The sequence below is a fragment of the Kickxella alabastrina genome (assembly GCF_025024165.1).
Source record: "Kickxella alabastrina strain RSA 675 chromosome Unknown BX661scaffold_1, whole genome shotgun sequence".
NCBI lineage: Eukaryota > Fungi > Kickxellomycota > Kickxellomycetes > Kickxellales > Kickxellaceae > Kickxella > Kickxella alabastrina.
In genome coordinates this window covers 1222267-1239656 of record NW_026251472.1, presented here as the reverse complement: position 1 = coordinate 1239656, position 17390 = coordinate 1222267, and the positions used below count along the sequence as shown (strand labels likewise).

General features: G+C 55.7%; 1 protein-coding gene across 1 annotated transcript; it reads left to right on the top strand.

Moving 5' to 3' along the window:
• Positions 1–955: 955 nt before the first annotated feature.
• BX661DRAFT_168093 (uncharacterized protein) lies at positions 956–16467 on the top strand (the record flags this gene model as incomplete). Its single annotated transcript, XM_051533396.1, has 2 exons — positions 956–1549; positions 1657–16467. The coding sequence occupies 2 exons, from the start codon at positions 956–958 to the stop codon at positions 16465–16467; spliced, it is 15405 nt and encodes a 5134-aa protein (XP_051395289.1).
• Between the last annotated feature and the right edge of the window lie 923 nt (positions 16468–17390).

Below are 17390 nucleotides of genomic sequence, written 5' to 3'. Positions count from 1 at the left end.
TTTTAATCGAAAGAGTAGAACATCACACTGGGCACGCTGACTAATTCTATCATTGGTGCATCACGGCCCCTTTTCAACACTGTTGCGGCGGATGACCGGCCATTCGCAGCGACACAAAGATCAATTTGTCTTGGCAACTGAAAAAGATTCATGCCAAACTTACTACGCACTGCCAGGATTTCATTCAGTGCCAAAAAAAGCAAGTAACGCCAAATATAACGGCCGATCCTTTTTAAAGTTGCCAAAAGTTAATAAAAAACAAGCGAGGTTGATAAAAAAAGTTTGGGTATCCAGGAGCCATATGTAAATGGTGATCCAATATTGCGCAATTATTGAAAAACATACGCAATATACTTTGGGCTCGCAAGTCAAGCGTTTTTACGCATGTCAAAGCTCAAACCACGCCGAAACTTTATCTTTCGCAGACGATCAGCTTATTTTGTACAAGCTATTTTTGTGTTTTGTATTATCCTTCGCAACGTCAGGATATCTCCCTTTTCATGTGTTTTTTTTATGAACCTGTGCTCACTCCACAAGAGCGCCAGTTAATAAAGAAAGCCCGTTTGTTGCTGAGACTGGGTTTGGCTTGGCAACAAAAATAATTCTGCAACTGCGCACATGTTTCCTTGTCGATCGCCAAACAAAAGCGAGAGGGGATCACAGACATTTACAATCAAATCAAATAATTGGGTTTGGACTTTTAATACCAGCTTGCTGTTGGTTTGAAATGCTGTTTTTTTGTGGTTTCAATTGTTGCAAAATTGGAGCTTCCTTTTTCTGCTTTCGTTTAAATCTGTAATCCCTCAATCCAAACACCTCAAACCATTTGCACACCCCGTTAATTTGACACTCCTTTTCACAAACACCGCTCATACTCATTCGACCCAGCACAGACAGCACAGACAAAAAACAACAACAGCAAAAATAACATAAACAAAACAACAGCACGCTTGAAATGAGTACTTCAAGGGTGAACGAGAGCAGCTCCAACGATGGATCAGTGGTTGCTCAGGGCGTTATCGTGGTTACAAAGGAAGTGATTCACGAGCGTCGCGTTGACCATGCGCTGTGGCTGTTGAACCACCTTCATGTACCCCTGACGCTTAGCGATATGGAGGGCTCTCTGTACGACATTATTGACGTTGTGGCCAATATTGGCGGGCCCAATGGCCCAGGTGCCGGGGGCGCAAATAATGGCGGCGGCAGCTCTCGCCATTTACACTCGCTATCCAGCTCCCACCACCGTAATTCATCGCACAGGATCGACAGACAGTCCAGCTCGATTTTTAGCCCATCACTCAACGACATGTCCGCACTAGCAGAGAATCTGGACCGGAAGTACAAATTGACCGAGAGCACACTGTTCTGGACGATAAACCACGAGTACAACGTTGTGTTTGTCATCGACATCAGCCAGAGCATGTACTCGCTGGACCCAAACACCAACGAGACGTATATACACACCGCTCTGGAGACGCTGGAAAAGTGCCTGATGGGCATGGTGCAGCCATTCACAGTGCGCTCAACGCTAGGCTTGCCTGATTACTTGGTACGTGAGCATTGGGTGCGCATTTATTTATTTGTGTTTGATTGCTATTCTTAGAGCAGGTCCTGGTGTACTAAGGCCATTTGATTATCACTCATTCTTTTTTGTAGGTCGAGCCCCATATTTGCGCTAGCGTCGTTGGATACTGTCCGCGACCACCAGGCTCGTACCCTGCTGAGCGTGATCGCAAAAAGCTGCCATTCTGCCGCACCCTGACGCACGCACACATGGTGACGGTCGAAGACATGCCCGAGTTTATGAAGTCCATTCGCAATTTCCTTTTTAACTACGAATGCGAGATCCAGGACTCACTCGGAAGCTTCCCACCGCCTCCACCGCCCATTCCGCTGGACCCAGACGTCGATTTTGAAAGGCAGCAGGACGAACTGTTTGAGCAGTACCAGAAGCAAGAATCCAGGCGCAGCTCAAAGAACATGCGGTACGGCCACAGCCAAACAGCCACTTCAGAAGCCTCGGCCACATTTGAGAGCGCCAGCAAGTCAAATAAGCAGCCCAAGGCTGGAGACACGTTCACGTTCACCTACTGCCCGGACGCGCCGCTGCTGCATACATTGCAGATCGCCGACTATTTTCTGAAGATCATGCCTGAGATATGCTCGCCAGCGTTTGTATTCTTGACCGACGGAGTTATGCGCTCCAACTTTGCGACATCAAGGGCGCAGGTTCTCACAAGATCGCTGTGCCGGCGCAGCACGCAGTGTACGTTCATCCAAGTTGGGTCATGCGGCGGGTTCACGCCCGAGACGACTCTTGGATATGTCGGCGACAACGAGCTGCTGCTGTGCATGGCTGCGTGCTTGGATGGCCGCTTCATTTACGCTAGCGACTGCCCCGACACGGTGTTCCCGCAGCAGATCAACTTTTATCACCAGTCGATGCTGATCCGCGAGACGCGCCTCGTGAGGACCCATGTCCGCCACCGGTACGATGTGATACAGCAGGGCGGCCGGCGCCTGGGAGACATGCCGCGCGAGAGGCTGAACCCAACAAACAGCAGCAACCTCGAGTCCACTCCGGGCAGCGACGTTGGGTTCCCCTGGTGCCCTGACTGTAAACCCCCGATTGTGCACACAGTGACGGCGCGGTACAGTGACTACAATATCCCGGTCAGCATGAACGTGCTCATCGAGGCGCGCATGAACGAGGGGTTTGTCGTGCGCAACATTCAGATCTCGAAGCACGAGCGGGACGGCATCGGCGAGCGCATCGTTGTCAGGATGGAGCTTGTGTGGCACGCCAACATCACCATTGTGTACCGACTCACCAACATACACTACATGTCACCCAACGTCGCCCGCGAAGAGCCGGGCCACAGGAATAGCAATAGCAGTGGCAGCAGCAGAAGCAATAGCTTGAATGCACGCTCGCGCTCGGACAGCGTCTCCAGTGACGATTTCAGCCTGGCAGTTGACGACCGCGGACAGCGCAGCCCCAACTCGGTCGATATTGTTATCCGGTCATACAACATGTTTACGCTGGCATTTCTGCAGCAGAACCCGGGTGACGGGCGCAGGAGCGAGCTGTTTACAAAGGCGGCCATGCTGCACCAGTTCTTGAAGACTATGGTCGAGAAAGATGAGCGGCTGCGACAGATCTACTATCCAGCGCTGGTAATCGCGCCGGGCCCGCGTGCAAAGGCCCACCCCCGGGTGTTCATTCCGCCGGTCATAGACACGTCGTCCAACCCACCGCACGCAATCAGAGAGGTTCCTCCTCTGGCCACCCGTATCTCTGCGGATGAGGTGGATCCGATGGTGTTCTTGGATCACTCTGAATGGAGCGAGCAGCACTCTCAGCTCTACGAGATGATGATGCAGTTCTCCAAGAACGGAAGCACAGTCAAGATGCTCGCAAGCTTTAGACACACGGCATCCATGTTTATCGACTCGGAGCTGATCATGTCGTACGTCGAGGGCATAAACTTTGCCGAGACAGCGAAGCACGGCCAGCGCATCATGGCAGACTTCCGCGCGCACGTGTGCCAGGCGGGCACATGGGCGCTCATGAAGGATGAGAACAAGTCGGTGGTATTTTTGCGCGACAAATTTCGCCTTTCGCACCGGATTCCAGTGTTCATAGTGGCGCACTGGGAGATGGCCACGAATTGGATCTTGCGCGTGACCTTCAGCCTGTTCAACGGGACCATGGCCGCACGCAACGTCGTGGTGAACTGTCTGCCGTCGTTCGGCGACTCGTTCAAGCCAAGCTACCGCGATCCGAGCCGCGAGTCGGTCGCCCGTGCGACGCGTCCGCTGCACCTTTTGCCCGTGGATCTTGACATTACGGATATAATGGCGCCTAACCTGCTGAGCACGCGCGACATGGGGGATCTGCACACGTACGTGGTCGAGTGGCGCTGGACATACCTCGCGCGTGAGGGCACGCGTAAAGACTTGAGCGGCGAGGGGTCGGACAGAGACATTGTAAGGCAGGCGTTGCACCGGCTGGCGATGACGCTCGGGTACCACCGTCTTTCGCAGGACTTTACGCTGGTCAACGCCAAGGGCGAGAGTACAGGCCTGATGGGCGGCACTGACGCGTCGATGTACGACAGCTGCATCACCTTTTACCACGAGCGCGAGGGCTACGACGGTGAGGAGCTCTTGCTTGGGTGCCAGTACCAGATCATTGTGGACATGAAGCAGTCTTCAGTGACTGCACGCACGTGGATTGAGCCGTGGTCGCCACGCTTTATCCGGAGCCTGTTTGAGGACGACTTCCGCATCCTCGCACCACTGGGCACGTTCCAGCAGATCTTGCAGCCCGAGCGGTGCTTCCAGCTCAAGGTGCCCAATATCGCCGAGTTCCACAGCAAGCGGATGAACATGTTTTCGATTATGGCGGTGGTCAACTCGAGCCGTATTGCACTGCGGATGCTGCAGCTGCCCGAAGTCTCGCCGGCGTATGCGGCGTGGAACCAGCCGGACGGCGCTGATTCAATAAAGCTGGACGACCCGACCTTCCGAATCACGCCTGATCCAAATCCCGATGATGACATTGAAATCCAGGAGCTGGACGATGCCGGAAATGTTATGCGGCGGACCAAGGCGACCGAGTACTACAAGACGCACGATCGCGAGGAGACACGTCGTCTTGCGATGGAGAAAAAACTCAAGATTGTGCACGTCGGGTCAAGCCACGGCGAGCGCCAGGCAATTATACTGGAGCGCTTTATGCTAACGCTATTTGAAAAGAGCGAGGAGGGCAAGTACGACCCGTACATCGAGAGGTACCGACTAAATGAGTACAATCCGTTTATCCTAGCGCTCATCAACCCCGGTCATCCGCGCAAGCTTTTCTTCAACAAGCTCGCGGTCAAGTGGATGACGACCGGCGAGTTTACGATGGTTGCGTACCGCTGCTTCTTGGAGTTTGCGCTGTTCAAGCACTGCGATGCGATTGCTGTCAACGCTGAGCGCTTCCACAAGCTGCGCTTCGCTGGCAGCATCATCAGCGAGCTGGCTGCGCATAGCCCGGGCATGCACCAGGCAACGGGCGTGCCGAATGCGCTGGACGAGCACCTATTTGTGGACAAGTGGTTTGTCATCCGGCTGCCGAACAATACATCGTTCCTGATGGTGATCATGCCGAATGTGCCGCTCGCAGCGCCACGGCGCGACCAAAGCGGCCAGGCTGAGCGCCCTGAGAAAGGCGATCAGGCCGAGACTGTGCAGGATGCTGACAGCTCCAGTGCGCCCACGCATAAGAGGTCTGACTCCCAGCCCGCGAGCCCCCCAGTGTTCACGCCCGCCCTTGAGAGCTCGATAACCGGGTCGGACGCCGGCATTGGAGGCGGATTGACGGCATTGAATGCGTACACGCTGGTCATGGAGTGCAGCATGGACAGCAGTGAGATGCGGCGACACGTGGGCACGATGGATGTCCAGCGGATGGTGGCAACAAAGAGGCAGCTGAACCTGCGGCCGCTGGACGTTGGCTCGTCGAATACGCGCGTGCCTGGCGACGCGTTTCAGGGCTTTGTGGGCCAAAGGGACGTTCCGATCCCCTTCACAGAGTACGCCGTCGCTGAGATCCAGAAGCTGGAGCGGATGTACACAGAGGCCCAGCTGCAGACTATGTACCTGGCGCTGCTACTAAAGCGGCAAGTGTCAGCTGCTGATCTCGCGTTTAGCCAAAGGTCATCGCTGTGGCGGCGGCGGTCGATCGACATGGACATCACTGCCTTCTTGCACAGCCAGGACGCGGCACGACTTGGTCGCGAGCCTGCGTGGGACGGTAGGGACTGCCAGAGCATTCATGATCAGTTTGCCAAGCTCATAGGCGAGTCGTTCACGGCTCTCCCGGGCAACACGGCAGATGGAAAGCTGTACTACTGTCACTCAACTCCTGAACGCGAGTCCGAGCTGGAGATGTGCTTGCAGCTGGCACAGAACCCGCTGTTCATCAACCTGCAGTGCTCGCTTGAGGTACTAGACAGCACCGTGGGTCACAAACTCAGCCTCAACATGCCAATCGAGCAGCTGCCCCTGTCGCTGGAGAAATTGTGCGAGCAGGCGGGCCTGCCGTGGCGACCGCCCACGGACCACTTTGACACATCGATGGATGTGCGTGTCATCATGCATATCAACTGCTTGTATCTACCAGAGGAGCCGGTGTCTAAGGGCAAGGCCACGAGCCGCGCCGAGGAGCCCAAGTCAAAAGTCCCGCAGCAAAATTCCAGCAAGCAGGAGGTTGGTAGCCAAATCACGCATGTTTTCCAAAAAACCATGTCGCTGTCATCACTGGCGCGCTCAGAGAAATCCAAGTTGCTGAAAGACCTACTGCCAACCACTGAGAGCGGGGGCGACGGAGACGGACAGTTGCCTTCCGCCGCCATTGCCAAGCAGTGTACCAACATGCAGATCGCCACACTCGATGGTTTGCCGCAAGACCAACTGCAACTATTGCAGCACTGCCACCGCAAGATGCTCCGCTTCATCGCGCAAGAGACGTTGTACGCGTTGCGCGACATCCATCCGGTGACGAGCCCTTTGCTGAGCCAGGTGTGGCATACCATTGAATCGACAGTCGACGATGACATATGCTCGGACCGGTTCGAGTTTGCGCACAACAAGCTGGAGATGAAGTTCTTGACCACCAGCTTTGATATTGCACGGCGCCGCCATGCGATGGATCTTGTCATGACCGAGCTGCTCAAAATGGACGGCACGTCCTTTGGCTTTCCGTTTGGAAAACTGCAGAAGCTCAATGGCATAGTGTACATGCGCGACGTGCGCAGCCGCTCTGCGCGCAATGAAGCGCGTGCGCGAATAGAGGCCAGCACGTCGAACAACATGCAGGGCATTTCAACGGCAGGGGTAGAGACAGGGCCGATCGATTTGGAGGACGCACTTCCGTCGTGGTTTTTGATCAAGCCGACAGAATCACTGGATGGCGTGCTCATTCTGACACACAACTACTCTTCCGTGACTGAAGAGGCCGCCGACAATGTGCTTGCTGCGACGCGCCAGCTGCTGATGGTCGCGCTCAAGGCCGCCAACACACGATTGCTGCTGGAGGAGATAGCCGAGACGCACCGCTTTCCTGACCAGCTAGTGCTCCCCGATGCCGCGCGTGCCAACTCCACTTCGGTGTCCAGCACGCGCCTGGGCCAATACAACCACCCTGACACCCAGGCCATCCGCGATGAGCTTTCTGCTGGCCTGTCGTCCAGCCCCTCAGCGCCGGTGCTTTCGAGCGGGGATAAGCAACGGAAGGCCAGCCACCTGCAAAATGTGCATATCAACACGCTGGCCTCTGGCAGCAGCAGCAGTGTAGGTCCTCCTACTGACAATGGCAGTGGTGGGCTCAGCATTGCGTCGGTCCTTACGCGATACACACCGGAAAGCCCCACTTATTACATGTGCCAAGAGCAGTTTAAGAAGACCTTTGCGCTGCACCCTCGCATATCGCCACAAAAAGCCATCCAGTCGGTGCTAGCCAGCAGCATGATGAACAATCGCCTATCAAATCAGCGCAATATGTTTTTCGTGCGCGATGGCAGCTCGCTCTTTTTTGGACTGCTGACTATAGGCCGCATCCCGTACATCTGCCCGTTTGTCGCCAGTGACAAAATCGCGACAGCTGCAGGCCAGGATAGCCTGGTGTCGGCTGCGCCCAGTCCCATGCTCACTTCGAGCGGGTTGATGTCCGGCGCTCACACTATGGCCACAACGTCGCCCAACCCGCTGCTGCAGTCGACGTCGGCAAATGCCCATTGCCACTCGCCAATGATGTCGCCCATCCACAGTATTTCTATGTTTGCAGCTCCAGGCATGGAAGGCAGCGGGAGACTTGGCACGACCACTTTGGATCTGCATCCGCCACAGTCGCCGCGAGTGTCATTAAGTCACACAGAGTCCTCGCTAAGAGCAGCTCATAACAACGGAAGCAGGCATTCCATGACCGAAGGATCGATGCGCAGGGGGACGATTATCTCGGCCACCCCAGAGTCGCCATCGGGTTCTTATCTGGCCTCGTCGCTGACCAACCTCGAGTCTGCGCAAAGCCAGCCGCCGCATGCCCTCACTGGTACTGGCACTGCAATGCCTGTATTTGAGTTGCATGCGCCTGCTGGAAGCAAGCCTGCCGCCTTGGTTGAGGAGTCGGTGCCGTGCATTATTTTGCATATCTATGGCGTCGACAAACCAAGCAAGGAGCTGACACAGGGTCTGGTGCAGCAGATCGGCGAGTGCATCGTCGTGAATGTCACCATGCCTGAGATGTCGGACATGCTGTTCCGCCAGGTGTCCCTGAACAACCACGACATGAACTTTTTGTTCCCAAAGTGCAGTCCAGAGCCGACCATTCTGTACCTGCCGCTGCCGCGCTTCGTGCATGACCTGGACCGGCTGATCATGCATTTCAAGCAGACAATGGGCGTTACAATCCCACAGTTCCCCACTTCGAGGCTTGTTACGCGGTCCTTGCGCCGATCATTTAAACACCTCCGCAAGCATGCCTTCGACCACGGCGAAGATGAAGAAGACACCAAGGGTAGCTCTGTCACAATCGGCACTCGTGTGCCTGACACACTGCGCAAGGACTTGGCGCGGATTCTCGAAGGCTGGGAGTACGACCACCAGACGCCGCGCCGCGTTCCCGTCGAGCGCCTTGTGTTCCTATACAATTTCATCGCTCGCACCAACGGCATCCCTCCGCCAGGCGATATGGCCCAAATTGGGAACGGGATTGCCATAGTCTCGGCTCTGCCTCTGAACGCGGACCGAGTCGTGGCAAAGGCCATGTGGGGATCGGCAGCACAGCACGAGCCATCCAACACAAGCAACACCCCGGCTTCGACGCTGGGAGCTGGGGCAGGCCATCGCTTTGAAGCGCCTGTTTCCGGGATTGCCGCCGATTCCCTTGGGTTGCGAGCGGCAGCGGCAGCGAGTCGGGCCGATGGCCAGTACTCACGGCACCGGCGCGTAGCCAGTTGCTTTAATCCTGAGGTCAGTCCGATAGCCCAGTCCCACTCCGCTGCAATTGATGTCGGGCATAGGCACCTTACCTTGGAGCAGCGGGCCAACTACCTTTTGCATCGCCGCGTTTCGCACACGCCCTCGCCAAATGAGCGTGGCGCAAACCCATCGATTCCGTCGTCACCGTCGGCATCGACGCCCAGCAGCAGTACGCCACTGACCTCAGAGTCGCTAGAGCACAGCGAACCCGCTGCGGTCAACTCACGCTCGCTCCCTGTGTCGCAGCTGGCAGGCCTGTTTGGCGAATATCTGAGTCAGTTCAAGGCTGCTCACAGCCACATGCGCCTGGAGTTGTCAAAGTTTGACAACCTGTCTGATATAATGGAGCGCCAAGTTGCCGAGTTTGCAGGCGAGCCTGTGATGGCCATCACGCTGTGGAGCAATGCCAGCATCCGTGTCGAGCGGCTCGCGTTATTTGTGTCGCGTGCATACTGGAATGCTCTGGGAGACTACGTCTCAGAGCAAGTGCTTTACCCGATTCTCTCTGCCGGCTGGGGGCACCGGCTCAACTACAAGATTGGCCTCCCCGATCCCTATGTCGACATGGAGCTTTGTAGCGTCTACCCGGGTGAGCCTGATTCCAGCCGCAGTTGTCCAGCCTACGTCGAGGTTGAGCTCGGCACTGAATGGGGCGATGATTTGTCTGCCGAGCAGACGCACCAGTCACTGTTGCGCGCGCACAATGTCTACTTGCCTAGCGCGCCGAGCACGTTTACCGAGAGCACAAAGAAGCAGGTGCACGCGATGGAAATTGCCCGACAGATGGCGCAATACTGGGGCGGGCAAGATACCGTCAAGTCTTTGCGGCACCTGCGTCAGCGGCTGCCCCGCGTGACAGGCATCTCTCACTACTTTTCCGAGGAGCTGCGTGGTGTGCTTGAGACAATGTGCCCGGCGATGAACCCAGCCTTGTTCCGTCTACTGGAAAACCCCCTCGTTCTCAGCAATTCAGACGAGTCGTTCCGACAAGAGGTGCCAAAACCGTTGTTCCCTGCCCACTCGTTGCGCAAACAATCGGCCCGCACACACTCGAAAGTCGTGTACGATGTTTCGGCGCTGCCAAAGGCACTTAGGGACACGCGGCAATCGTTCTGCATCATGTGCACCCTGCCGTTGGAGACCGCCAAGGTAGCTCAGGCTGGGGCCCAGCAGCTACAAGTGCCTGCTTACCAGGGCCAAGTTCCCATGGCGGGCGGCACAGGGCCTGTCGGCATGGCGCACAACCGCCGCTTCGAGTCGCTAAAAAAGTACTCTGTCGTGGCTGACTCAGTCCACGGCATGTACAACCCACGGCACTCCAGCCGCACTTCTTTGAGCTCTGGCCCGAGTCACAACCCGCAGGGGCCTGTGCATGGCCTTGGGCTTCAAGTTTGGGGGCCAGGGGAGCAGCAGCAGAAATTTGGTCCGCACGGCAGTCGTCGTGGCAATGACAGCGGTAGTGGCAATGTTGGCAGCGGAGGAGCGATGGGAGATGCTCACTACCCTAAACGCCGGTCACATAGAATGCCGATCATAGCCGAGCGCTTCGAGTCTTCGCCCAAGCCAAAGAAGATGCCACCGTCATCCGACTACCAGCCCATCGCTGATCCGGATACGCCTGTGCTGAGCGCAGATCAGATCCCACATTACTCGCCTCAGAGCATGGTGGCGGGCGCGTCAACTAAGGCCTGGCTGACCGTGTGGCTGGTTGGAGGCGAGCTTGAGATGGTCGGCTACAACGTGTCGCAGCACTTGTGGGATTGCGTTTGTGATCAGATCCACCAGCGGCTGGAGCGCGAGAAGCGCCGCAAACAGCTGCTCGGCATGTTTGCCGCTCACATGTGCGGCGTCTTCCCGGGATACGAGCAGCAGCCGCGCCACAAGGGGATGTCTAGCACCTGGCTTGACCGCGATGTGACTCGAGATCTGATCAACAAGTTTGCGCTTTTGAAGCAACTGACCTGCGACGACCAGATCCACTACTTCAACATCGAGCGCCTACTGTCATCTAACTACATGCGCATGCTGGGAGTTGAGGACGGGTCCGCCGAGCTGCGGAATCTGATTATGAACCCGCCCGTGGCAGAGATGACGCTCAACGACACAAAGACCGAGCTCATACTGAGCCAGCTGCAGGCCGAGCATTTGCGCTGGGCCCGCAAACTGACGTTTGTGGACTATACGCAGCCGTACGTCGACACGAGCCACCCAGACACGCTGTTCCGCATTGGCTCTCGCTATATGCGCGCGTACCAGGGGCGCATTGGCCAGGTTTTGCGCTACGACGAGCTGATGAAGATTGCGGAGCGTTGGCGTCGGCTCATTGCGTCTGGGAACTTCCACGACTCAATGAACCACTCGGCGCGCATGGTGGTGCTCGACTTGCAGACTGACAGCACAAATGCGTCGTCTCTTCGCGACAATCGGCTGCTTTCGCGGCAGACGTCCAGCCAGGCGGCGGATGCTCGATCTGACATTGCTGTTCAGGCTCCGCCCAGAGGCGACACTCGTGAGACGTTAGCCCGCAGCAGCTCCGACTTCACGTCCAAGGCCGCCGGGAAAATACCCGCCAACGCAGTGTCCGCAAGTGTCGAGTCTGCCAAGGCGCCACCCGAGGCGCAGGACCAGACCCACACGCAGGCGGAGGATGAAAGCGACGTATCGCTGGATGAGATCAAGATGATCATGGAGAACGCACGGCTGCTGCACTTTGTTTGCGCGCCGCTGCCGATCACAAAGGCCATCAAGCCCGCGGGCACCGACCTGCGCGCGTTCCAGCGGCTGTTCCGTGTCATTTCGGCGCTGTTACAGAACTTGGCTGACAGCTATATCGACTATTTGTGCAGCACCGGATACGTAGTGGCCCGCCGCTTCGAAAAGATGCTTCCGTGGAAAGAGGCATTGTTCAGCTTGGAGTACTCCCCAGAAAAGATCGTCGAGTTTACGCAGACGGTCCTGGGCCACTCGCACATATTCTTTGGCGGCCAGCCGAACCAGTTCTCCGAGGCCGAGGCTGCGCTGCCGGGCATTTCTGTTCCCAGTGCCTACTTGTTTGGCTCCACCGAGCGCACGCATCTGGTCACCGACATCGAGGTTAGTCCTAAGATGTTGTCCATCCACATGCACGCTTTGAGTCGCTTCACTCCCGAATGGCGGTCTGCGGTGCCCGGATACATGCGATCATCGGTCAACCCGAATTCAATCAAAAAGTTCACATTCGACCTGTCACGATACAAGAAGCTGCTCCATGCGAAGAGCTTTGTCTATGATTTCCAGCTTCGCTACGTTGCGTCCATTCTAAAGCCCCTAGAGAAGCTGGCGCCTGAAAGCAGCGACCCACAGTCCCTGAACCTGCCCGAGACCAGACACCACGACTGCCGCGACCACATAATATACAGCAGCGACTCGGGCCTGGATGATGATAGCGGTAGCTCCTCAGATGGCGACTCTGCCGAATCCGCCGACGACGGCTACGAGAATGCTTGGGTCTCAAGCGATCAGGTTGGTGGCACAAGCAACTACGCCGGCTCCCATTATCGCCAGCCCCATTGCCATAGGCGCAACTGCGACCAGCGCACGGTAGCTCAGAGTCTACACGTCCATGTCGACCTCACGGTGTTCCTGGCGGAGCTGAGCGAGCAGCGCTACTTCAGCACACGGTTCTCATCGCGTAGGCTGGTGCGCGCGAGCTTCCCAATAAAATACCGCGACATGTACGAGTACTTTTTGAACCACGCTGAGAGGTATCACTTCTACACAGAGGGGTGTCGTCCGCCAATGGGAGATATGCCCTCTACTAGCACGTCACCGTCTGGCGACAGGTCGGTGCCGATAGCTGATTTGTGCACCAAGTTGGCCAGCCATTCGGGCTGCTATCGCCTGTACGAGGGCGTTCTGCCGGGCCTGATGAGCTCCCAATACGGCAGCGATTTCGGCAGCTCGGATATGCACAGCCAGGCTGGCAGCTACAGGTGGGGGCCGAACGGATCCGACCCCTTGCCCTTGCACAAGTCCGAAATTTTGGGCACGGCCAGCCGGCCCATCGGCAGCCGAGGCGAAGGGAAGCACACGCTGCGCACGACCAACGTGGCTTCGTCTGCTCCCGAGACGACAATGCGTGGCTCCTTGCAAATGGGGGACAGCTCGTTTGAGTCGGCGCATAAGTTGCGGGTATACCCGCTGGCCTTCAACAATCGCGGCCGGGGCGCTAACATGTATGCGGCGGCCGATGGAGGGTCGTTCCAACACGCACAGCCGAGTGGCGGCGGCAGGGAGATGCAGATGCACTCTCGCGAGCGTCGGCCAATTGCTATGTCGTATGCTGCAGGGTCGCAATGGGCAGACAGATTCAAGCCTAGCTCCAGTCATGGTCGCAAGCCTTATTTTGGCAGCAGCAGCAGCAGCAGCAACAACCAGCACCTGCCTCACATGAATTCACCATCACTGGCCGTGTTGTCCAACCCAGAGCACGCCATGGGCGTGAACAGCGCCCAGGACGCCGCACTTTCTGGTCCGAGGATTGCCAACAGCATAGCCAGCCGCGTGGGCAGGGCGTCGAGGTACGACCACCATCAGCACGAGAATGAGAACGAGCATGAGCACAAGCATCCGGCTTCATCGATCATGACGGACGCGATGAGCTCGGCGGACAAGTCCCGCAACTTTGCTCTGAAAGAGTACACGGCCAACAAGATACATTTGGCCAGCAACAAATCTTCAGTTCGTGTGTCACTGATGGCAATCACTCCGGATTGCGATTCATGTAGGTCAGAGACCATTCAAGAGGCGCGCAGAAGCTGCGAGAGACAGCGCAGTCATGCAAAGCAGAGGTTACAGCGAAAACTGAAGCAGCAGCAGCACTCTGCTGATGGCGACGCTGATATCTGTGCAGAGGGCGACGATGAGCAGGGCTCTTTGCGCGCGCGCAAGCACCACAAGAGCCACGGTCACAAGAAACGCAACAAGCCTCCACTACGGACATTGGACGACATTGAGGAGCTGTTTGGATCGCCAAAGCATAAGCCTCAGCAGCCGATTACCGGCCTCGACAGCCGCTCGCCGCTGTATCGCGCATCTGCGGCCAACGACGTGGGTGACTCTTTGGACTCGGGTGGGAGTCATCAATATCAGCGCCAGCACCGCCATCGCCATCGCCATCGCCATAGTCATAGTCACAGCGACGACCACCAGTCGCACATTCCATTCAAAATGGCTGAGCACAGCAGCTCTGGGTCCCGCAACCAGTCGCCCCTGCAGCAGTGGATGTCCAGCTTGGCCAACAGGGCTATTACCGACCCTCAGACCGACGGGCTCCGCACTAGCATCAATGGGGACAGTGCAGGATCCTCGGCGCTGCCAGTCAACGGTGCTTGCTGCAACGAGACTGCCCAGCTGTCGTACTACTTGGTGATAGACATGGATCCGCATACCACCACCAGTCTGAATAATCTAAAGGCTGACGACGTGCGCAGCCGCAACGGGTCTCTCGGTCCCCTTCCCAGTAGTGTGGGGCCTACCCCCGACGGCAACGACGTGGAGGACTACTACACACTCGGAATCCGGCCATGCAAGGGCTGCCAGATGCTGTCGCGCTGTGCTGGGCGGCCCAAAGTGTGCGGGATTCATAAGGTTCTGGGTGCGGTTCAGATTGACATGCGGGACTGGGAAAATAAGGGCAGTGTTTGGGGAAGCGACCCGACCATGGTCATGGAGGTGTCGGCCATTGATCCCGACGAGTACGATAAGGAGGATCCCAATGTGCTGGCATGGATTCAAACAACAGCTCACCGTCTGATTCGTCACACTGCGCTTGACTATCATCGCGATCTCAACTGGTACCGCGTCTATGAGCACATGCGCGTGGCGGACCTGCCTACTGGTCTGGCCCCTGCTGATATTTGCGAGCTGATTGGATTTGTCGAGCGCCAGGAATGGGTAGATGTCGGCACAACTGACGATGCCGCACAGCAGCTCATAGGACTTGGTGTTTCGGGCAGGCGCGTCATTGAGGCACTGCAGCTTAGAATGCGCAAGCTGTACTCGGAGCCCGCGCAAACGTTGGCTTCGCTTCTTGCAGACCAAGGCAACGCAGCCCCGCAACCAATGGCGACCCCGCATGTAGCTAATGATGATTGCGGTAAGTGGACTGAGGGTACTGCCCATCGTTTAGAGACAGCAGCTACTTCTTCGACAGCGCAACCTTCCACGCCCTCCCTGTGCTTCAATGTTTTGCCGTATGCCAAACAGAGCGAGATATGTGCAGAGGCACCTGCAGTGCCCGAGGCGACAGTGCAACCTGGTTTTGTACATTATGCGTTGGCAGGCGATCGCGACGCTGATGTGACTGGAGGCAACATGTTTGGCAACCACTCCGCAGCCCCCGCAGGCAACCGGGAGACGCCGAATATGCAAGGTCCGGTGGCAGTCATCGACGGTCATGGGAGGGTTCTGACCCAGTCATCATCGGCCAATATTGGTGATCTGCTGCGACTTTTGTCCCCGCTTAACACGCGCCTAAACAAGAAAATCCTTCTTGACCCGGCATTCCAAAAGATGCTGAGCCGCTACATTCGTCTTGACATTACTACTAGTGCTTGGCTCTGCAATAAGCATCGCCATACGCACTCGCTTCACGAATACAACTGGTCCCTGGACGATGCGTCTGTGCCCAATATGTCGGGTGCCTTGGGCGGCAAATTAGGAGCGAACGCGGTTCCCCTACAGGCCCTTTTGGTTCCCTCACGCTTTCCCGCAGAGGATGGAATGACTCGGTCGACTAACCGGCGTTTGCATCAAGTCCAGGAAATTGATATCGGCACACCCTGCTCTAGTATTCAGCGCCAGCGCAGGCAGCGCCGACGCACGGGCAATTCGGCTGCATCGTTGGGGATAAATGATTCGCTGGCCAACAGCATTCAAATGTCACACGGCCTCTCCTCTGCTGCGGTTGCCGCTGCTGACTCCGCGTCGGTAGCAGGCGCAACATCACGCTCATCCAACGGCCACAAGGTGTTGGACTCGTACCATCATGGAGCTGCATCCCCCATCAGTGCGCAGCTTGGCAGCAATGATAATAGCCCCATGGGAACCGTCAATGGAACCACAGGCGCTGCCTACACGACGGCCCTTGCAGACAAGTTCACCAGGGCCTGTGTTGAGATTTTGCCAGGCACCCTGCTAGTCATCGACCCAGAGGATGTCCAGTTTGCCGCGCGCATGTTTGTGCTGAATCCGTTTGCCTACCATGGAATGCTAGAGCTGATGTTCGTGTGCTCAGTTGAAAGTGGAGAGGTTGAGCTAAGCCAGATCCGTGCTGTTGTCAGAGACCGCCGGCGCGACGGCCTGTACGAGTACGAGCGCAAGCATATCAATCTTGTGCTGTCGACCGTTTCGGCTGTGGTCTGGGATGTAATGACTGAGGATGAGGCTGCGCACGACTGAATTCTTTATTAAATCGACTAGAGCTATCGAAACATCAAGCAAATATCAATAATCAATACTAGCTGCACTGTGGACATGTCTAAAAGAGCTGATACAACAAATTAATTGTATCTAGTTCTAATTATGTATCTGGCTCTGATTTAGTACTCACAGCACCGTCGGTGGTTCATTTGGAGAACAATTAGAAGTTTGAAAAATTGCTTGATCGATCAAGGTCCACAATTCCTAATGGGACATTTTATTTGTCACTTAGTTTTGCTAATTTGGAAAATAAAAAGAAAACACTAATATGCGTGGCAAAGAAACAAAAAATACTAGACCAAGTGGGCAAGCAAGCGCTGCTTTGACAACGCTTGTTTACGTGCAATAAGGCTGCTAACAACCGCCTGTTATGACAAATGATTTGTCTGTGGCTCTTTTCTTTCTCTCTCTTTGGCCGAATAAGATCTATTCAGCATTCGAGCCCCAAATACTTGTCCGCACTGGTTTGTATACAACTGTACGATTTGATCTGTTCTGTCTTGGTGCTGTTAAGGTGGGCCAATTAAGCAAATAGCTAGTTTTTTCTGGCTGTTCCTGACAATGAGGGTGTCGGCAAACCAATTTTTCATTGTGCCTTTATTCTTTTTCTTTTGTCTGGTTGTGGAGAAAAAAGATGTCAAATTATCAAGAGATGTATTATTTTTTGACCCTCTATCTTGGCAGGCGCATTGTCTATTTTTCGATACAATAAAATTGAATTATTTTTTATTTCACCCCTTCCCATCATAAACAAAAAAGCTGACAATTTATTTATCCCCTCGCTTATTCGTACGCGTTCGAGAAAAAAGAAAGGGATGGAAGAGAAACAAATTGAAAAGTGATAATAATTCAACCAACCAAATTTTGAATTATTTACGTGACATTGCATGAATCCCAATCGC